Source organism: Arachis stenosperma, chromosome 3, assembly GCF_014773155.1.
Source record: "Arachis stenosperma cultivar V10309 chromosome 3, arast.V10309.gnm1.PFL2, whole genome shotgun sequence".
NCBI classification, from domain to species: Eukaryota; Viridiplantae; Streptophyta; class Magnoliopsida; order Fabales; family Fabaceae; genus Arachis; species Arachis stenosperma.
Window position 1 is genome coordinate 161674002 of NC_080379.1, and position 17224 is coordinate 161691225.

The 17224-nt window shown below is 36.4% G+C and overlaps 3 protein-coding genes across 7 annotated transcripts; 2 read left to right on the forward strand and 1 right to left on the reverse strand.

The window, feature by feature from the left end:
* Positions 1–1420: 1420 nt before the first annotated feature.
* On the reverse strand, positions 1421–3275 carry LOC130967129 (formin-like protein 16). Its single transcript, XM_057891951.1, has 3 exons — positions 3185–3275; positions 2182–2424; positions 1421–1566 (listed from the first exon to the last, which is right to left on the reverse strand). Exons 1-3 carry the CDS (start codon positions 3273–3275, stop codon positions 1421–1423), a joined length of 480 nt encoding a protein of 159 aa, XP_057747934.1.
* A 3355-nt stretch (positions 3276–6630) lies between these two features.
* On the forward strand, positions 6631–10395 carry LOC130969404 (uncharacterized). Of its 2 annotated transcripts, none has more exons than XM_057895103.1 (9): positions 6631–6869; positions 6945–7033; positions 7552–7654; positions 7880–7977; positions 8131–8261; positions 8562–8670; positions 8976–9167; positions 9251–9387; positions 9836–10395. In XM_057895103.1, the coding sequence occupies exons 1-9, from the start codon at positions 6674–6676 to the stop codon at positions 10122–10124; spliced, it is 1344 nt and encodes a 447-aa protein (XP_057751086.1). In that variant the 5' UTR covers positions 6631–6673; the 3' UTR covers positions 10125–10395. The 2 variants fall into 2 exon arrangements, with proteins under 2 accessions (XP_057751086.1, XP_057751087.1); XM_057895104.1 differs by having other exon boundaries at positions 6951–7033.
* A 1209-nt stretch (positions 10396–11604) lies between these two features.
* LOC130969403 (uncharacterized) lies at positions 11605–16788 on the forward strand. 4 transcript variants are annotated; one of them, XM_057895099.1, is made up of 19 exons: positions 11605–11747; positions 11835–11940; positions 12440–12477; positions 12566–12588; positions 12776–12882; positions 12977–13028; positions 13120–13204; positions 13550–13640; positions 13972–14010; positions 14108–14328; positions 14493–14548; positions 14633–14706; positions 14813–14905; positions 14995–15096; positions 15311–15391; positions 15504–15592; positions 15686–15701; positions 16154–16264; positions 16376–16787. In XM_057895099.1, exons 2-19 carry the CDS (start codon positions 11848–11850, stop codon positions 16493–16495), a joined length of 1491 nt encoding a protein of 496 aa, XP_057751082.1. In that variant the 5' UTR covers positions 11605–11747; positions 11835–11847; the 3' UTR covers positions 16496–16787. The 4 variants fall into 4 exon arrangements, with proteins under 4 accessions (XP_057751082.1, XP_057751084.1, XP_057751081.1 ...); XM_057895100.1 differs by having other exon boundaries at positions 11631–11940; positions 14108–14172; positions 14266–14328; positions 16376–16784; XM_057895098.1 differs by having other exon boundaries at positions 11628–11940.
* Positions 16789–17224: the final 436 nt, after the last annotated feature.

Sequence of the window (17224 nt, forward strand, 5' to 3'; positions counted from 1 at the left end):
CACCCACAAGCCAATGGGCAAGCCGAGGCAGCTAACAAGGTCATACTGGCAGGACTCAAGAAGAGGCTACAGGAAGCAAAGGGAGCTTGGGCTGAAGAGCTCCCTCAGGTGCTATGGGCTTATAGGACAACTCCCCAATCCGCCACGGGAGAAACACCCTTCCGACTAGTCTATGGCGTAGAAGCCATGATTCCAATAGAAATCAATGAGCAAAGCCCAAGGGTAATTCTCCACGATGAGGTCGGAAATATACAGGGGCACAAAGAGGAGCTCGATTTGCTCCCCGAAGTCCGAGAGGGAGCCCAGATAAGAGAAGCTGCACTAAAGCAAAGAATGACTACAAGATACAACAAGCAAGTCATTCGAAGAACATTTGCTACAGATGACTTGGTCCTAATCAGAAATGACATTGGAGTCAACAAATCGGGAGAAGAAAAACTCGCCGCAAATTGGAAGGGACCATACAAAGTCAAAGAAGTCTTAGGAAAGGGTTATTATAAAGTAACCGACCTAAATGACACTGAGCTACCAAGGTCGTGGCATGCTTGTAATATGAAAAGGTACTACAGTTAAAAGCGAACTCTACTCCCTGATGTACTCTTTTCCCAACTTCACGAATTTTTTCCCAAAGAAAAGGGTTTTTTCTGGAGAAGGGTTTTTAATGAGGCATCATAGTAGAGGCTAAGGGAAAATAGGCTATCAAGACCCTTAGTAGCAAAAAGGTACCTTCCAAATTAATAAAGATCTTTTTTCAATATCTCTTATAGCATCCTTCTTTATTCTAAGTCTTTCTACGAAACGCGCCGACTTAAGCTCGACAAAGCGTGAAAATCCCATGAACCGACCTAGATGGTCGTCAGGATAAAACGACGAGGTACAAGTCGGCGTAAAGAGGTTATATGAGTTGATCGTAAGAACTCAGGAATCATCCGACTCTCAAGTCGAAATGAAAATCCGAGTAAAACGAACTCGAAAGAGCTCCGAGTAAAAGAAAACCGAGCTCCGAGTAAAGGAAAAACGCATCACAAAAATAACCTAAGTCATAGAAGCTCACTAAAGTAAAGTTGAGTACATAGGATAACAAAAGAGATAGGAAAACCTGGAAAAAGTTTAAAGGCTGCATAAAAGCCCTTGAACGAAAAAGGCTCGAGAAAAGCAAGCCAACAAAGAGGTTTCTTCAAAAAAGATCAAAAAAATATATCAAAAAAGCATGCACGCACGAAGTAACTTAGAACCCTTATCCAAAAAGGGCATTTATTTTTCTACGCCCTTGTTTAAAAGGGGCAATCGCCATAAATATTTTTGTTTACGGCCTTAAAAGGCCAAAAAGAAATTGTTCACGACCACCAACAGAGAAACAAAGTTTAAAAAAGAGGGGACCCACAGGCCGGGCCCCCATATAGCCATAAAAAATAAAGAGTCATTTCTTCAAAGGAGTCGAGGAATCACCACCGCTAGGCTCAGGAGGGGCGCCACCAGGACCGGCCGGAGGAACGGAGGAAGAACCCGAGGCATCCTTAGGACGAGGAGGAGACTCTATAATCCTCTGCCCCCGAGTCTTCAGGTCTGATTCGGAAATGACCTCGGGGGCAGGAGGATCCACGATGGCGCCATCAATAACTACCTTGTCGGGATGTAAAGGAGAAAGGTCCAAGTCGGGAGCAATAACTCTGACTTGTTCCAAGAAAATTCTCCAAGACTCCTCGGCACCATCGGCGATAGAGTCCTCCAACTCGGCGTATGCGTTCCGAGAGTTCGGCAAGTCCTTCCTCACAGCAACAATATCTTGAAATAAACTGTGGTAGCTGTCTTGTGCTGTTTTCCTCAAATTTGCCTCCAAAGTGCATTGAGCCCGCAGCTTACCTACCTCCTCCCTAAGGTGATCCCTCTCCTTCCTCAATTTATCTCCCTCCTCCTTCAACTCCTTCTCATGTTTTTCAAAAAGAAGAAGCCTCCCCTCCAACTCCTCAACTTTTAAGGTTGCCCCCAAAGAGCTGAGGGGAGTCTTCTAAAAAATGTCCAAAAGTTTGCCGCAAACACCCGCCGTCCTAAAACTCTCCTCGGCCATGGTGGTAAGGTGGTTTCGAACAGAAACATCATCCATATTTATAAAAGGATAGATGTTCTTTCGGACGAATGCAAGAGCATCCGCCTTAACCCCACCATCAAAAGAAGAAGGGCCAGACTCTAAAGTCTTTCGCTTCTTCTTCTCGGGCTCGGAGAGAATTTGGACAGAAGGGGGTGGTCGGGGCAAACTCGAGGAAGAAATGACAATGGGTTGAGAAGGAGTGCCAGTGTTCTTAGGAGGAGGAGGAGGAGGAGGAGGAGAGGTGATCGCCCTGGCACCCCCGGACCTAGCCCGGGACTTCGCCTTGGCTTCCTGGACCCTTTGGTAGGCCTCCTGAGCGTTCCTTTTTGCCATATCTACAAAAGAAAACAAATAACAAAAATTACAAGTCGGTAGAATGCAAGTCGGCAGAAACAACTCGGAAATTAGGAATGCATGCACTACCTAATTGAGATTGAACAAAAGTCGGTGTTCCCTGGAGGATTTTCCGGGTATCCAAGTATGGGGATTTCCCCCACGCTTCTCGGAAAAATCCCACAATAGCCGCCTCCACCTCGTCCAGGTCATCGGGACCATACTTTTCACAAGAGGAAGGCGGCGACCAATAAAGGGGGAAGCGGGGAGAGGAATGCTCATCCAGGAAAAAGGGGTGGTGACCCTCTACAGCTTGGAGTTTGAAAAAGAAGTCTTTGAAGTCGTGAAAAGATTCGTCGAAAAGGGTGAAAATCCTCCGACCTTGTATGGCTCGGAAGGATACCCACTGCTGTTTGTTGTTTAGCCCACTAAAGGGCTTAGTCATATGGAAAAGAAAGAAGAAAATCTTCAAAGAGGTCGGAAAGTCCAGAGCATGGCTGATAAACTGGTAGATCTTCAGAAAACCCCAAGAATTGGGGTGAAGTTGAGTAGGGGCAACTCTACAGTGATGCAAAACAGATATCTCGAAATCGGAGAAAGGAAGAAAAACACCCAAACGGGTGATCATGCACTCATACATAAAGAAAAAATGAGGGGCCGCCTCATTTTCTCTCCCAAAACAGACCCGGTCTTCAGGACCCGGGATTATTAGTTCATATTTTGGCTCGTCCTCCTCCGAAGTACAGAGCCGGTGATGAGTACGAAGATGAGTGATAAACTCAGCATCGACCAGGGGTTCCTCCCCAAGAACAGTGTCATCAACCCACAAATAAAGAACATCTACGGAAGCCATTTTTTATACAAAGAAAAGTGGCAGAAACCTACAAAAAGAAAAAAAAAAGAAAAATAAAAAAACACGGCCCCCAAAGAGGAGAGATGCGAAGCCAGAATCTACAGGTCGACCTATCTACTCACAAAACAAAACATGCAAATACGAAGCATGACATAAAAAACAAAACTAACCTTTATCCGAAGAAACGAAGGTTGGAAAAGAACGGAAATCTTCGAACACAAGAATGCAGCACGAGCAGGGAAAAAGAAAAGTTTGCAAGATTGCAGAAACGGAAAAACGAAAGAGAGGGAAAGTATTTATAAATAGGCTGAAGGGCATAATGGTAAAAACGAGGCAGTCATTAATGAGACTGCACCGTTACCAAAGCCCTCAATCCCTAAACGCTTCCCCAACGGACACGACGCTTGAATTGACGTAACTGTCAGAAACAAAAGGTCGCGAAAATCACGTCGGTTTCAAAACCCGTGAAGGTCGGCTACGAACCTGAGTTAAATACTTGAACCCAAGCCTTAAAAGGAACTCGGGCTCAAGTAGGGGCACTGTTCATACCCTGGCCCAATGTTAAAGGCCCAGGTCCAATCGAAAGGCCTGATCCAATAGATTAAGCCTAGTAAAGCACCGACCTCCACTTAAGAGGTTGGTGTCCACCACGACTCAGTACGAAGAAGTCGGTTATGAGATTAGCTGGCAGATAAATACTCATTCAAATGAGTAACCGCCCCTGAAATCTCTCTAACCACTTCATAAAGCCATATCTTAACCTCCCCAAGATAATGGGACGGTTATTATCCTAAAGACACGGCACTACTCCAACGGTGGTTATTGGCTCACCACTATAAGTACACTGACACCAATCAGGTATTTCTAAGCCCAATACTCTCTAGACCTGCTCACACCCTTGCTAACTTAGGCATCGGAGTGTCTTTGCAGGTACCACCCCCCATTCCTGCACGCGAGCAAGTCGGACGGAGCCTCCCGAGTTGCAGACACACCCGGAGTTCTCCTCCTTCATACACTTGGGCCATCAAACGTCATCCACCTTATTAATCTCCGGTTACCCACCGTAACAATAATTTTCATATATACGTGGACGTGGAACTATGTTGAATTTAAGAGAAAAGGAAAAAGTTAATATTACAATAAAATAGGAATTAAAATATTTATTTTTTAAAAATAAACTGAAATTTATAGGGAAAATGTGAAATTTGGGGAGGCTATTATGCCCTTATTCTCAATCAGACTTGGTCCATATGCATCACATTAGTATATGCTTAAGCCTTAACAGTAGGATTGTACATGCCAGTCCGCCCCCGAAATTCGATCCCGTTCCGAATATTTTAGAGGCTAATTTAGTGTGATTTCATCGGGTTTAGGATAGAATAAGGATCTCAAAAATAGACTCGGTCATTATTTTAAATTGGGTCCGGAGCATAGTTCGGGTCACCTGAATTCGGCCCAACCATCATACACGATTAATATTTTGTATTATTAGTAATAGATGATAGTTATTCTTATGTGGAATTTAAATATTATAAATCTTAATGTTTTGTGTTATTAGTCATTATAAGATTATAAGTTAATGTTTTATATTTAAAATGCATAAGACTTTAGACTAATACATGATATTGTGTTATTTGTATTGATTTAAATATTTGGTGTTATTAGACAATATTAGTATTAATTATGGTTATCCTTTAATTTTAGAGAATGATTGGTTCTTGTTATATTTTTTAAGTTGATTTTACTATGTGAATTGTGAAATAATGGTTGGAGATTAGGTGATTTTCACATGCTACAGACCCGGTTTTTACCCGATCCGAAGATACGTAAATTTCATTGGATCTAAAATCGGGTTAGGGTCTAAAAATTAGGCCCAATCTATATTTTGAGCTGAATTAAGCCAAACCCGATATGACTCGACCTATGTACACTCCTACTTAACAGTAGTATAATTAGCAGTAGTATAATATGACATTTAGTTTATAATAATAATATAGATATGGAGAAGGGTAGAGATTGTTAAGCATGAGAATTCACAATGACAATTGACAAGGATGCATGGTAGTTATATGAGCTATGAACGTATATTCCCTCCCAACGCTGTAACGCCATTCCCTTTGAGAGACAGTGTAACGACAACAAATCAATTCTTGTGTATACAAATTTCCAACTTTTGGGATTCTTGCAGGGAATTTTGGCAAATCGCAACTAATATCCAAATTCATTACGCGCTTCTCCTTTGCACTACATGCTGCTGCTTTACACAGTTAACATCCAAATTACAAACTCCATTCATCATTCACAATTGACAAATCAGAATAATGTCTACTATGCAAATTGTCTGTCATTTTTAATATTTGTTTTTCCTGATATTTTATACTTATTTATTATATTATTAGATGAAATTTCCTATTTTTGAGTACATTTTTGCTTGTGAAGTAAAGTGATAAAGTCACAGATACCTTTTTTGTTTTTGGTCTTGAGTCACAAATACCTTGTTCATGTGCTATTGAGCTAATGCTATTTTTTTTTAGTTGACCAATGGGGCCAGCCGGCCAGAGCCCACATATTTTAACAAAATACGGTTTTGTTGACTTCCACAATTATCTTTTCTCCTCTTCAATCTTGGCCCCTCATCACCAATGTGTAGATTGTATGTTCCAATGGGCCCTGTATATGGTTCCTGCCCAAAATCAAAAGACCAAAAACTAGCTATCCTAAAACCATAAAAAAAACAAACTAAAAGCCCCACAAGTGCAGGATGGAACATTGTTCGAAAAATTGAACTGCGAACCGGAAATCGATCACCTAATAAGTTTGATTAAAGATAAAAATTAATCAGCGATAAGTCAATTAAAAAATAAAAAATCGATTAAATAATTAATTAATCGATCGAAATTATACATTTTTTATATAAATATATAATTTTATTATATTTATTTTGAAAAATATTTAGAAGACAGCATTTTTATTAAAATTTGACCAATATTCAATCAACAAAAGAAAAGTGAGTAATTTCACAGATCACAAAATCTGACTCCTAACACTCCTCTTCGTTTAGTTCAATTTCGATTGAACCTTTAAATTTTTAAATATATAATTTGATCCATTTGATCGCGAATTTAGTTTTTAAAAACTTAGATGAAAGTTAACCGAAATAAGTTAATTAAATCAACTTAGGAAAATTAAATCTAGCTTATTAATAATTGAATTTAATTGTAAAAGTATTATGTCTGTCCATTTTTGTGCAAGTTCTTTTTACTCTTTTATTGTAAAAAAACAAAATTTTTACTTTTTATGAATTAATTTGAATATAAAAAATAAAAAAGTACGTGTTATGAGATATTTGGATGAAGTTATTTTGGGTGGGTATGGGGAAGTGTAAGAGGAAATGAAGTATGAGTATGAAGAGTTGGATGATGAGGCGCATGGGAATGGCGATACTTGTGCCACCCAACCCTATTCCTTCCATAATCCCTTCCTTCCCTCGCTCTTTCACCACCCTAACTACGCCGTTTCTCACTACTTCCCGCCGCCTAACCCTTTCAGCTCCATCTTCTTCCTCTTCTTCTCATTCCCACTTCTCTGATTTTGGTCATTACTTACTCAACGCTCTCTATTTTTAAAAATATTTTACTTCCCTTTTTTAATTTTGTCAATATTTTTTAGATGCAGGAGAAGGCGACTGCGTTGCAAATGCAATTCCATGGAACGGTTCTAAGGTGCTTCTTAAAGGGATGACTTATACTCAACTCCAAGTATGTTTCATTGTTTTAATTTCACTTTCGTTTATCATTGTTTTCGATATGAATTGCTTTCATTTACTTAAACTATGTACTTTTTTTTTATATAAATAACATGTCAATAAGATGATTTTCAAATAACATGTTATTGTTAGTAAGACATGCCAGTTCTTAAGCTTGCTTCAGGTTTTATGGAATATGGATAGAACACAGTCAAAGTTTTAGTTTCGGTATCTTATGTTGTTCTATGAATAAACTACTATTTATGACCACCAAAGATTTATGCACAGCCAATTCTAACCATGAAAGATATAAACTAGCTCAATATCCATTGAAGATTGGGGTAGTTGACAAAGCTATCCAAAACGGTTGACAAAACTACCCAATCTTTGATGATAATTGGTTAGTTTATATCTTTCACGGTAGAATTGTTATATTCTTGAATTTCTGTTGAACATGTCATGAGCAGGCAAAGAGAGATATATTGTGAAAAATGGGTATTTGATTTCTCAATTTTTGTTGTTACTGCACAGAAATGGGTTCAATCTCATGGATACAGACCCGGGCAGGCAATGATGTTATGGAAGCGTATGTATGGAAACGATATTTGGGCTTTTCATACTGATGAACTGGAAGGTTCATAATTCACCATCTTCTCCTTCATGTATTTAAGCGAGTTCAAATAATTTGTTTTATGAAAATTTGTGCTGTTCAATAAGTTAATCATGCTAATGTCCATCTTTTTCAGATCCTCCAACTGAATGAGTTAAAACTCATGATTTTCTATCAACTTTCGCTTAGATATTCTGATTCTAGTTTACTAATAAATGTAATTTATATACGAATGTTATAAACATGTAGGTTTGAACAAAGATTTCAAGAAGATGCTGAGTGAAAAAGCTGAGTTCAGGGCACTCTCTTTGAAAGAAATTCGCACAGCGGCTGATGGAACTAGGAAGGTTGAAATGATCTTTCCCACTGTGTTTGCCTTCTATTTTTCTTACAGCATAAGTTCATCTGTTAATCCATGTTGCAATCAATTTTTCCCACTCTTTTGTGATGCATTTTTGGAGAGTCTTCGTGTTGACTGTTAATCTCACAGGATATTGCAGATTTTGTTCGCATTGGATGATGGGATGGTTGTAGAAACAGTTGTCATACCTTGCGATAGAGGCAGGACCACTGTGTGTGTTTCAAGTCAAGTTGGTTGTGCCATGAATTGCCAATTTTGCTATACTGGAAGGTAACTTCTTTTTCTGTTGTGATCAATTTACTGGCTACATTCTGACAGGAATCAAACATCTGATCAGTTAGGAGTTAGCTGGTATATGAGTAGTTAGGATTTTAGAGAGGATAGTGGTCTCTAGAATGGACCTTAACACTTGTAACCATTTATAATAAGTAGCAACGACGCATAATTTCTCCATTGTTTTACTGTTCTTTCCTTCACTCACTTGTTCACTGGTCCAGTTTTATCACATTTGAATCTTGGTTCTTGTTCTATTTTGCCTGCAAGTTTGAAACACGCCTAAATATTTTGTAGAATGGGTCTCAGGAGACACCTTACTGCTGCAGAAATAGTAGAACAGGCAGTTTTTGCCCGCCGAATGCTTACCAGTGAAGTTGGTTCCATCACTAATGTTGTCTTTATGGTAGGTCTATAATTTTGTTGACAGTTGTAAAGCTTACCTCATGTCAACAGTCTGCATAGATCAGAATTTGTACTGTATTCTTACATTCTAGATAATAGACTGCTACTTCTGTTCACACCTCATACATTAACATGTCAATGTGGTGATAGAAAAATATCTCTAAAATATGAGGAGAAAGATATTCTATCTTTTATTTTCGCTACTCCTGTCTCCTAAATATAAAATTATCCATGAGTCCCTATTTAAACTTTTGATTTTATGTTATTGTTGATTGCATGCTAATACCAGCTATATATTTCTTTTAGGGAATGGGAGAACCACTACATAACATTGATAATGTCATTAAAGCTGCAGATATTATGGTGGATGAGCAAGGGCTTCAATTCAGTCCCCGCAAGGTCACTATTTCTACCAGTGGGCTTGTTCCACAGCTCAGACGTTTCCTTCATGAATCCAAGTGTGCTTTAGCTGTTAGTTTGAATGCCACCACTGATGAGGTAAATTTATTATTAATCACATGAAAAAAAAAAAGTTGATGACAGGGAGGGAGGGTTGATCAAACTTGAATATAATATTTCAGGTAAGAAATTGGATCATGCCTATAAATCGGAAGTATAAGTTGGACTTGCTTCTGGGTACTCTTCGGGAGGAGCTTTGCTCGAAACGCAACTATAAAGTTCTTTTTGAGTATGTAATGCTTGAAGGAATTAATGACAGGTTAGTTTGCTTTTGCCCCCTAGTGTTCATTGTCATGTTGCCAGACAAACTATTTTTCAGACTTTCAGTTCAGAATCATTTGTTTGGTCCACACACAACCATGTCATAAATGGCTTTTTAGGATTAAAATCCATAAGATTTTGAATTGGAATGGAGCAAAGAATTCCAAATTGCATGATGATCTACTATTATATTGGCAGTTCCTTGTAGCTTAATGTTTAAGTAGGATTTTTCATGATATTTAATAAAATTTTGTAGCGCCTTTTTTCCTTCTATCTGTTCTATGACTAGTGGCTGTTAAAGTTTAAACTTCAAAATCTTCATCTACATAACTATATTCTTCCAGCCAGTGGAATATGGGTCGTTTGTTGTTGATGAAATCTTTGTGACTTTTCCTTTTCCCTTGCTCGGTAGTTTTTTCCCCCTTAACTTGTAATCTTTTATGCAGTGATGACGATGCAAAGAGGCTAATTGAGCTTGTGAAGGGAATTCCATGCAAGATCAATCTCATCTCATTCAACCCGCATAGTGGATCATTCTTCAGACCAACAAAAGAGGAGAGGATGATTGAGTTCCGGAACACATTGGCCGGTGGAGGGTGCACAGTCTTCTTGCGGCTCAGTCGAGGCGACGATCAGATGGCTGCCTGTGGTCAGTTAGGCAAGCCCGGCACCATTCAGGCACCGTTGCTACGGGTACCACAGCAGTTCCAAATGGCCATTGGAAATTCAGATTGATTCTTTATAGGTGTGGCTACAAATTTGTCCAACAGTTATTAGATGAATCCCATATGGACTTGACATTGAGAAAGCAAAATTTGTTTAGAACTAGCTAGTCGGATTGTTATATTTATCTATTTCCATATTGGAAATCCCTACTGTTCACAATAATTTGATATATGATATATATCTTTGGTCAACTCTGGTGTTGTATCACGTTTTGTTTGCTTGCATTTTCAGATTATTTGATTAGTAAAGGGAAAACTTGTGGTGACTCTTGCATATGTTACATTTTTTGGCACGACTCTGGCTAGTATTTCCATCTGTAAACTGTGATCTGTTGCTGGTTGTGAGCCAGCCATACTCTCTCTCTCTCTGTCTCAAATTCTGTTACTCAATTATAGAACTCTTGACTTGAAGAATATCCGATAATTACTTGGCTTTGCGTTACAGCTTGTCAGGTACAGTAATGTATGTATGAAATATATACTAAGAAATTTTTTGACTAAATTTCATGATTGTTTTCCTCGGTAAATATACCTAAATTTAGAATAAAATAATTATGACCGTATAGGAAAATAATTTTTGTTATGTTTGATAAATTTAATTATGTTTATAATAAGTTTATCCTAAAGAAGTGAGCATGGAATATTCTTTTGTTCTTCCCGGGTACAGGTGTCCAACTTTAGAGGAGGGGCTTTCAAGTTTTTTTTTAGATAGTGTAACGTGTTTGCCTAGGGAACTTACTAGGTCCTTTTCACCGTCAACAAGCAATCATTTTCTCCTCTCTAACATTTTTTTTATTAATAATAATCATTACATGGGAACTTAAAAAACGTTTGGGGTCTGTATACTAAACCAAGTAATATTAATGGTGCGATTGTTCGTAAAACTGAGTAGTTAATATTCCTTAAATTACTACATGCAAGTTGCAACTTGCAAGTTGCAACCATCATCATGGGCTGCTTGATATATTCCGATTATCTGCATGACCCTAAGACTCGAGTAAAATACAAAGGTAGGAATTTAATTGCAAAATTATTTACTAAGATACTTTTAGTTAATAATAATTAATTTTATAATATAAATATTTCATTGTTAATTGTGCTCCACATTCTGTGCAGGATAAAAAAAGAATAATCAATATGTATTGCATTGAAACATGAAAATAACAAATAACTAACGGTATTTTACAACACTATTATTAAATAATCAATTTCAACTTAAGTTTAATAGTTGTCATGGGTTAATAATGCTATTTAACCAAATGTTTATGCTTTATGACTTTAGAGACAACTACATAGTTAATTGACCTTCTTTTGTATTTTCCAACACATAATTAACTTTTTTTTTACTACATACACAAATTTTTTTTTGAATTTTAATAAAGACTCGCATTCGATTTTATTAATTATTTTTAAGTAATAATTTCGTATAAAAATAAGCGCCTGTAACTTTTTAGCTTGAATTTTTAGCGAACCAAGGGAAAGGAAATTGATATTTTGCTCGGGGAGTTGTGGTGCACGCGCTTCAACTTGGCGGGGTTTTCACCTGATGTTGATGAACATAAAACATTGAACAATACGTAACCAGAACCCGCACTCTTTCTCTGGTTCTCCATTTCTCCCCTTTGCAGTTACAGTTACGGTTACACCACTTCTCATTCTCTCTCTCTCTCTAGCCTCACGATTCATTCTCTTCTCTGCTTCACTCGTTGTTTTTGCTCAGCAATCAGCATTCAATGGCTGCTCCTGCAAACGACGTCGTCGCTGTTGAAAGGACATTGCTCAAGCACGTTCGCGACAACGTCCATGGCAATATTTTCCTTGAGCCGGTAAGCAACAGCTTTTTTTGTATACTATTTAGGAAAAAAAATGGAACATAACTCTCATTCAAAATTTTCTCTAAATTCATTTTGCTTCGCTTGTTGCTATTTCTTTCCTCTTCGTGTTTCTGGTCACTTTTGCTTACTTATAACATTAGGTGTAGATTCTGTGGCTGTAAACTGAATAGTTGTATGTATGAATGAGATTTTTCCGTGATGGAGTATAATCCTCTAACTAAGAGAAGATTCGAAAATCCTCAGGAGTATGCGTATAGTTGTGAATTTATGATCAACAACAATATAACATCGGTTGAAATAAGATTAAACTTAATCGAAAGTGAAAGAGAATAATAAATGAAGATTTTCACTATGAGAAAGTTGTAATAATAGTAAATTCAGAAACTGGATGGAGTATTTTTATTTTAGCCTTTTCTGGTGGTACATTTTTTCATCATTTATTGTTTCCGTTGATTTTGGTTGAACCTGAAATTCTCGTTGTTTATTGCAGATTTTCTTGAAATTTGTTGACACCGAACAATTTCAGAGGCAAGTGCGCATAGTCAAACTATATACTACTACTACTTAACTCTCTTATTTCTTTTTAACTTTTTTTTCTTGTTTTAAATTTATGCAGACTTCGTGATTTGAAGCAACTAGGTGAGTCAACTTACTACATGTGAATGAAGTAGTCAAATAGGATTTATGAAATAACTCTTATGTTTATCAAATTTAGTATATAGTTTTATGGCAGAGCATATGGATGTTGTCATAATGTGAGGAAGTCTGCACTTAGTCGATCAAAATTAAGCCCTAACTTTGAATCTTTGATTTTAATGTAATACAGGTCTAACTCATATGGTTTATCCTGGAGCTGTACACACTCGTTTTGAGCATTCACTTGGTGTTTATTGGCTTGCCGGCAAAGCTATTGACATAATAAAAAAATACCAAGTAAATATATATAAACTGCCTTGTGTTGCTATATGCTTGTTATTGGCAAGATGATATGAGATTATGTTGTTAAACAATCTTACTATGCTTTTAGGGCCCAGAGCTTGGTATTGAACATTGCGATGTGATGGCAGTAAAGCTTGCTGGTACCTGACATGTCTGGGGAGTTATTTGTTTTGACACTTCTAATTCCACTATTTTGTTATTATTACTAATATGATATGATATTCTGCCTAGGATTACTGCATGATGTTGGCCATGGTCCCTTCAGCCACATGTTTGAGGGCAAGTTCCTTCCCCGGGTCTTTAATGGTGACAAATGGTAATTCTATGATGTTCTTGTTAACTCAGGTTTTCTGACTTCTCTCTGTACATTAAAGTTTCTTCACATGATTAATAGCACATGTTTCCTGCTTCGTCCAACAACATTCCTAAAAATTATATTGTCTATAACTAGAACAAAGAAATATAGCAATGTTTGTGGGACTTGCTTCACATTATCCATTAAACTGAAGATAGATATAACGGATTCTGTCATTATGACTTAGTAACTTATACATATTTTCTGGATTTGTTTATTTCTATTTAAGGAATTAAATTGACTTTCTAGAACCTGCAACTATGTGTTGGTTGAGAATTCATCCTTTTGAATTAACATTACTTTCAGGTCCCATGAGAAAATGTCAGCAAAGATGATAGATTACATGGTTGATGAACACAATATTGATATTGATCCTGAACTCCTCAAGAAAGTGAAGGTTAGATCTTAGTGTGTGCTATCAAATGAATACACTCACACTTCTGTTTCATGTTTTTTCGAAGCAGCATTCTGTGATCAGTGAGAAAGGGCGGTTCCTCTTGACATACTGCAAAATTAAGAAATTCTTGGAGTGCAATGATACTCTATTTTTGGGACCATATTAACATCATTACATTTCTGCTACTTTGTAATCTAATATGTTTTGGCTCCTTGAACTATTTTACTTGTTGAGGTTCTTATGTTTCTCTTTCTGTACATATAACACATCTATAGTTAGAAAATTCCAGTATATAGATAAGGAGCTCTGATGCGGTTTTAAATTGTGGCAGGAAATGATCACTTCAAGCTGTGGCAGTACTACACAAAATGTCGGTCTACCTAATTCTAATTGTCTCTCTTCTGGATGTTATTTATTTGCTCTCTACCATCTTACCACTCCTAAAATTTCCTTTTTGAATTTCTTAGGAAAAGGGAAACCAGTTCTTGTATGATATTGTGGCAAATGGTCGCAATGGAATTGATGTTGATAAGTACATACTTTTCTGCCTTTCTTCCTCGTCTTGTGTGACTGTTATTGATATGAGTGCTTTTGATAATAGTACTATAAAATTCATGATTTTCAGGTTTGACTACATTGTTCGTGATTGTCGTGCTTGTGGCCTAGGTTGCAACTTTCAGCCTGAAAGGTATATATAAGGATGAATGCTTTGAGTTTGACAATGACTTCCCTTTTGTGCAGAAATGTTATTCTACTCTTGATTCCTGAACTATGCAGAAGCATCCATACTTTATCCATGTTTCTCTTTTCAGAAGGGATGATAACTGAAAACAATTTTACTGTATTTTGCAGATTGATGGAGACAATGCAAGTCATTGACGATGAAATATGTTATCGTGCCAAAGATTGTTAGTACATTCTGAAAATTTTGATATCATTGTTAGGGTGGAAGTTATGGTACGTATGTTATCTCAGTTTGACATGTTGGTCAGATCTGACAATTCACAAGTTATTTGCAACGCGGGCTGATTTGCATCGAACTGTCTATACACATGCAAAAGTACAAGTGAGTGATTTCTCTAACTTCACTGATGTAAAAGCAAAAATCCAAATTATTCCGCCTTTCAACGAGAGAAAACCACTTCAGTGTTGACTGTTGTTTCCTTTATCAGGCAATAGAATTGATGGTCATAGATGCGCTGGTGAAAGCAAACCCATATCTTGATATTGCCTCCTCAATTCATCAACCATCTGAATTTTGGAAGGTCTGTAATAATTTTAAATTTTTCGGAGTTGGGATTTCGAATGTAGCAGTAGCACCATGGAAATATCTCTCTCTTGCCATATATTGCAGTTAGATGACTCGATTCTTAAAGCAATTGAGATTTCTCCTCGAGAAGAGCTCAAGGAATCCCAAGATTTGATCCGACGCATTCGCAGAAGAGATATATACCAGGTATTCTACCTGACAAATTTTCTAGCATAGATCCTTAACTCTCTATCTTTGTTTCTTTTTTCGTTGTCTTTTCTCCTTTACTATTATCTATTTTACAGGACATGAGAATTGAATATTTCTGTGTAGCACTGTAGTATTGCTTAGTAGATAATTATCATCATCAGCGCATGCTAACATGTTATTTAAACTATATCATTTTACTCCACTTTTGTAGTTCTGCAATGAGTTTTCGGTACCAAGGGAGAGACTTGACCACTTCAGAAACATCACACCCCAGGATATTGTTTGTTCCCAGGTTCACAAATAGTCGTTTAACTAGTTATTTGCTTATTTATTTTGGCAGAGAGGGGGTTCGTTACTTTATTATTCATGATATATATCAGTTTTTTTAATTTTTGGCTTGTCAGACAAATGGCGTAAATTTGAAAGAAGATGATGTTGCTGTGAGCAATGTTAAAATTGATTTGACATACGGAACCGAAAACCCTCTCGAAAGGTACTTGGTGACATAAGTCAAAGCACTTTCTTATATGGTGTGGCATTGACTAATAATGTTCTTTCTTTATTGTGCATGAATCTCCTGATCCAGAATTAAATTCTTCAAGGTACAGTTATTTGTGTTCTAGAGTTATATTTCATTTAAACTTTTGCACGTTGGTGTGTGATTGGTGATTGCAAATCTTGTAGTACATGTAACAACTTAAACAAAAGGCAAGCAGAATAGTCTAATTTGGAAAGATTATTAGTATATATGTAATCAATATTTTGGCCAATAGGCGGTTATGATATACCTGTAATTGCTCGATATTGTAATGGTGCAATCCAAATTTTGTAATGGCTTTGATAATCCTCATTCCTCCATGTGCTAATCGATTTGCATGTTGGCAAAGTATAATCTTGTTTCTTCATTTTGAACATTCTTCCAAGTTGTAAACCAAGCTTAGCCCACAGACATCACATTACAAAATCCAAACTACATCTTATATCATGCATATTCTAGATGTAACTTTGAGTTCGATAGTGAAGAGCATAACAGTTTTTTTTGTCCATTGAGCAGGATTACGAGAGCAAAGAAAAGTTCCCAATCCCAGACTATCGCATCAGTCATTTGTTGCCAGCTTTCAACGAAGACATCATAGTGAGGGTATACAGTAAGAAGCCTGAACTGGTTAGTACCTGGTGACAAAATGATGAAACCAAAGCAAAAGTATTATACTTTCACAAGTAGTTATTATTGTTGTTGTTGTTGTTGATGATGATGATGATGATGATGGTGTAGGTTGGTGCTGTTTCTGCTGCCTTTGAAAATTATCAGTACAAGATATTTGGAAGAAAAGCGCAAGTACACGAAACTCCTGAGAAGAAGAAACGCGGAAGATGCCATCATTCGTATGTCTAACCTATTGGGACCCCAGCTTTGAATTTGTAAATTTCCACTCACAAGTCTCTCAGATCAAACGATATACGTAGGTAGTGGCTCTTAGTTAAAATGGTAACCATTTTACGTAATGAATTGTGTATATTATATGTCTAGAATTGATATTATAAAACGTTTTACATAGCCGTATAATCACATTTATTTTTTAGATGACCATTTAAATATGTCATATAAAAAGTAGTTATTTTTTAAAGCATGTGCTAGTGAATAGTGAGTGATATTTGATGTTACTCCGGGTTTCTTATCTTGTAATTTTAAAAATTCTTTTAACTAGGTTTAAATGTTTTTATATAAAAAAAATAATAATACAAAAAGAAAAAATAGATAAAGATTAATGTGTTTTGACCTTAAGAATATATTTATTTAATGTCTAATAATATATCTTTTATTATTATATAATTATTATAAAGGAGGACAAGAGATTTTAAAATTTAATTACAATTCTATAATACTATTAAATTAATTATTAATTTGTTTATACATTAATTTTAAATAATTTATTAATTAATTTATATTTATTATACCATACATTAAATAATTTATTAAAAAATATTAATATAATAAATATAAAAATTAATTTAAAAATGAAATTGTATAAATTTTTTTAGAACAAATAGGTCTTTAACAAATAGATTTAACTAATTTAACATCAAAACAAACATTTTATTTAAATGAATAAAGATAAATAAA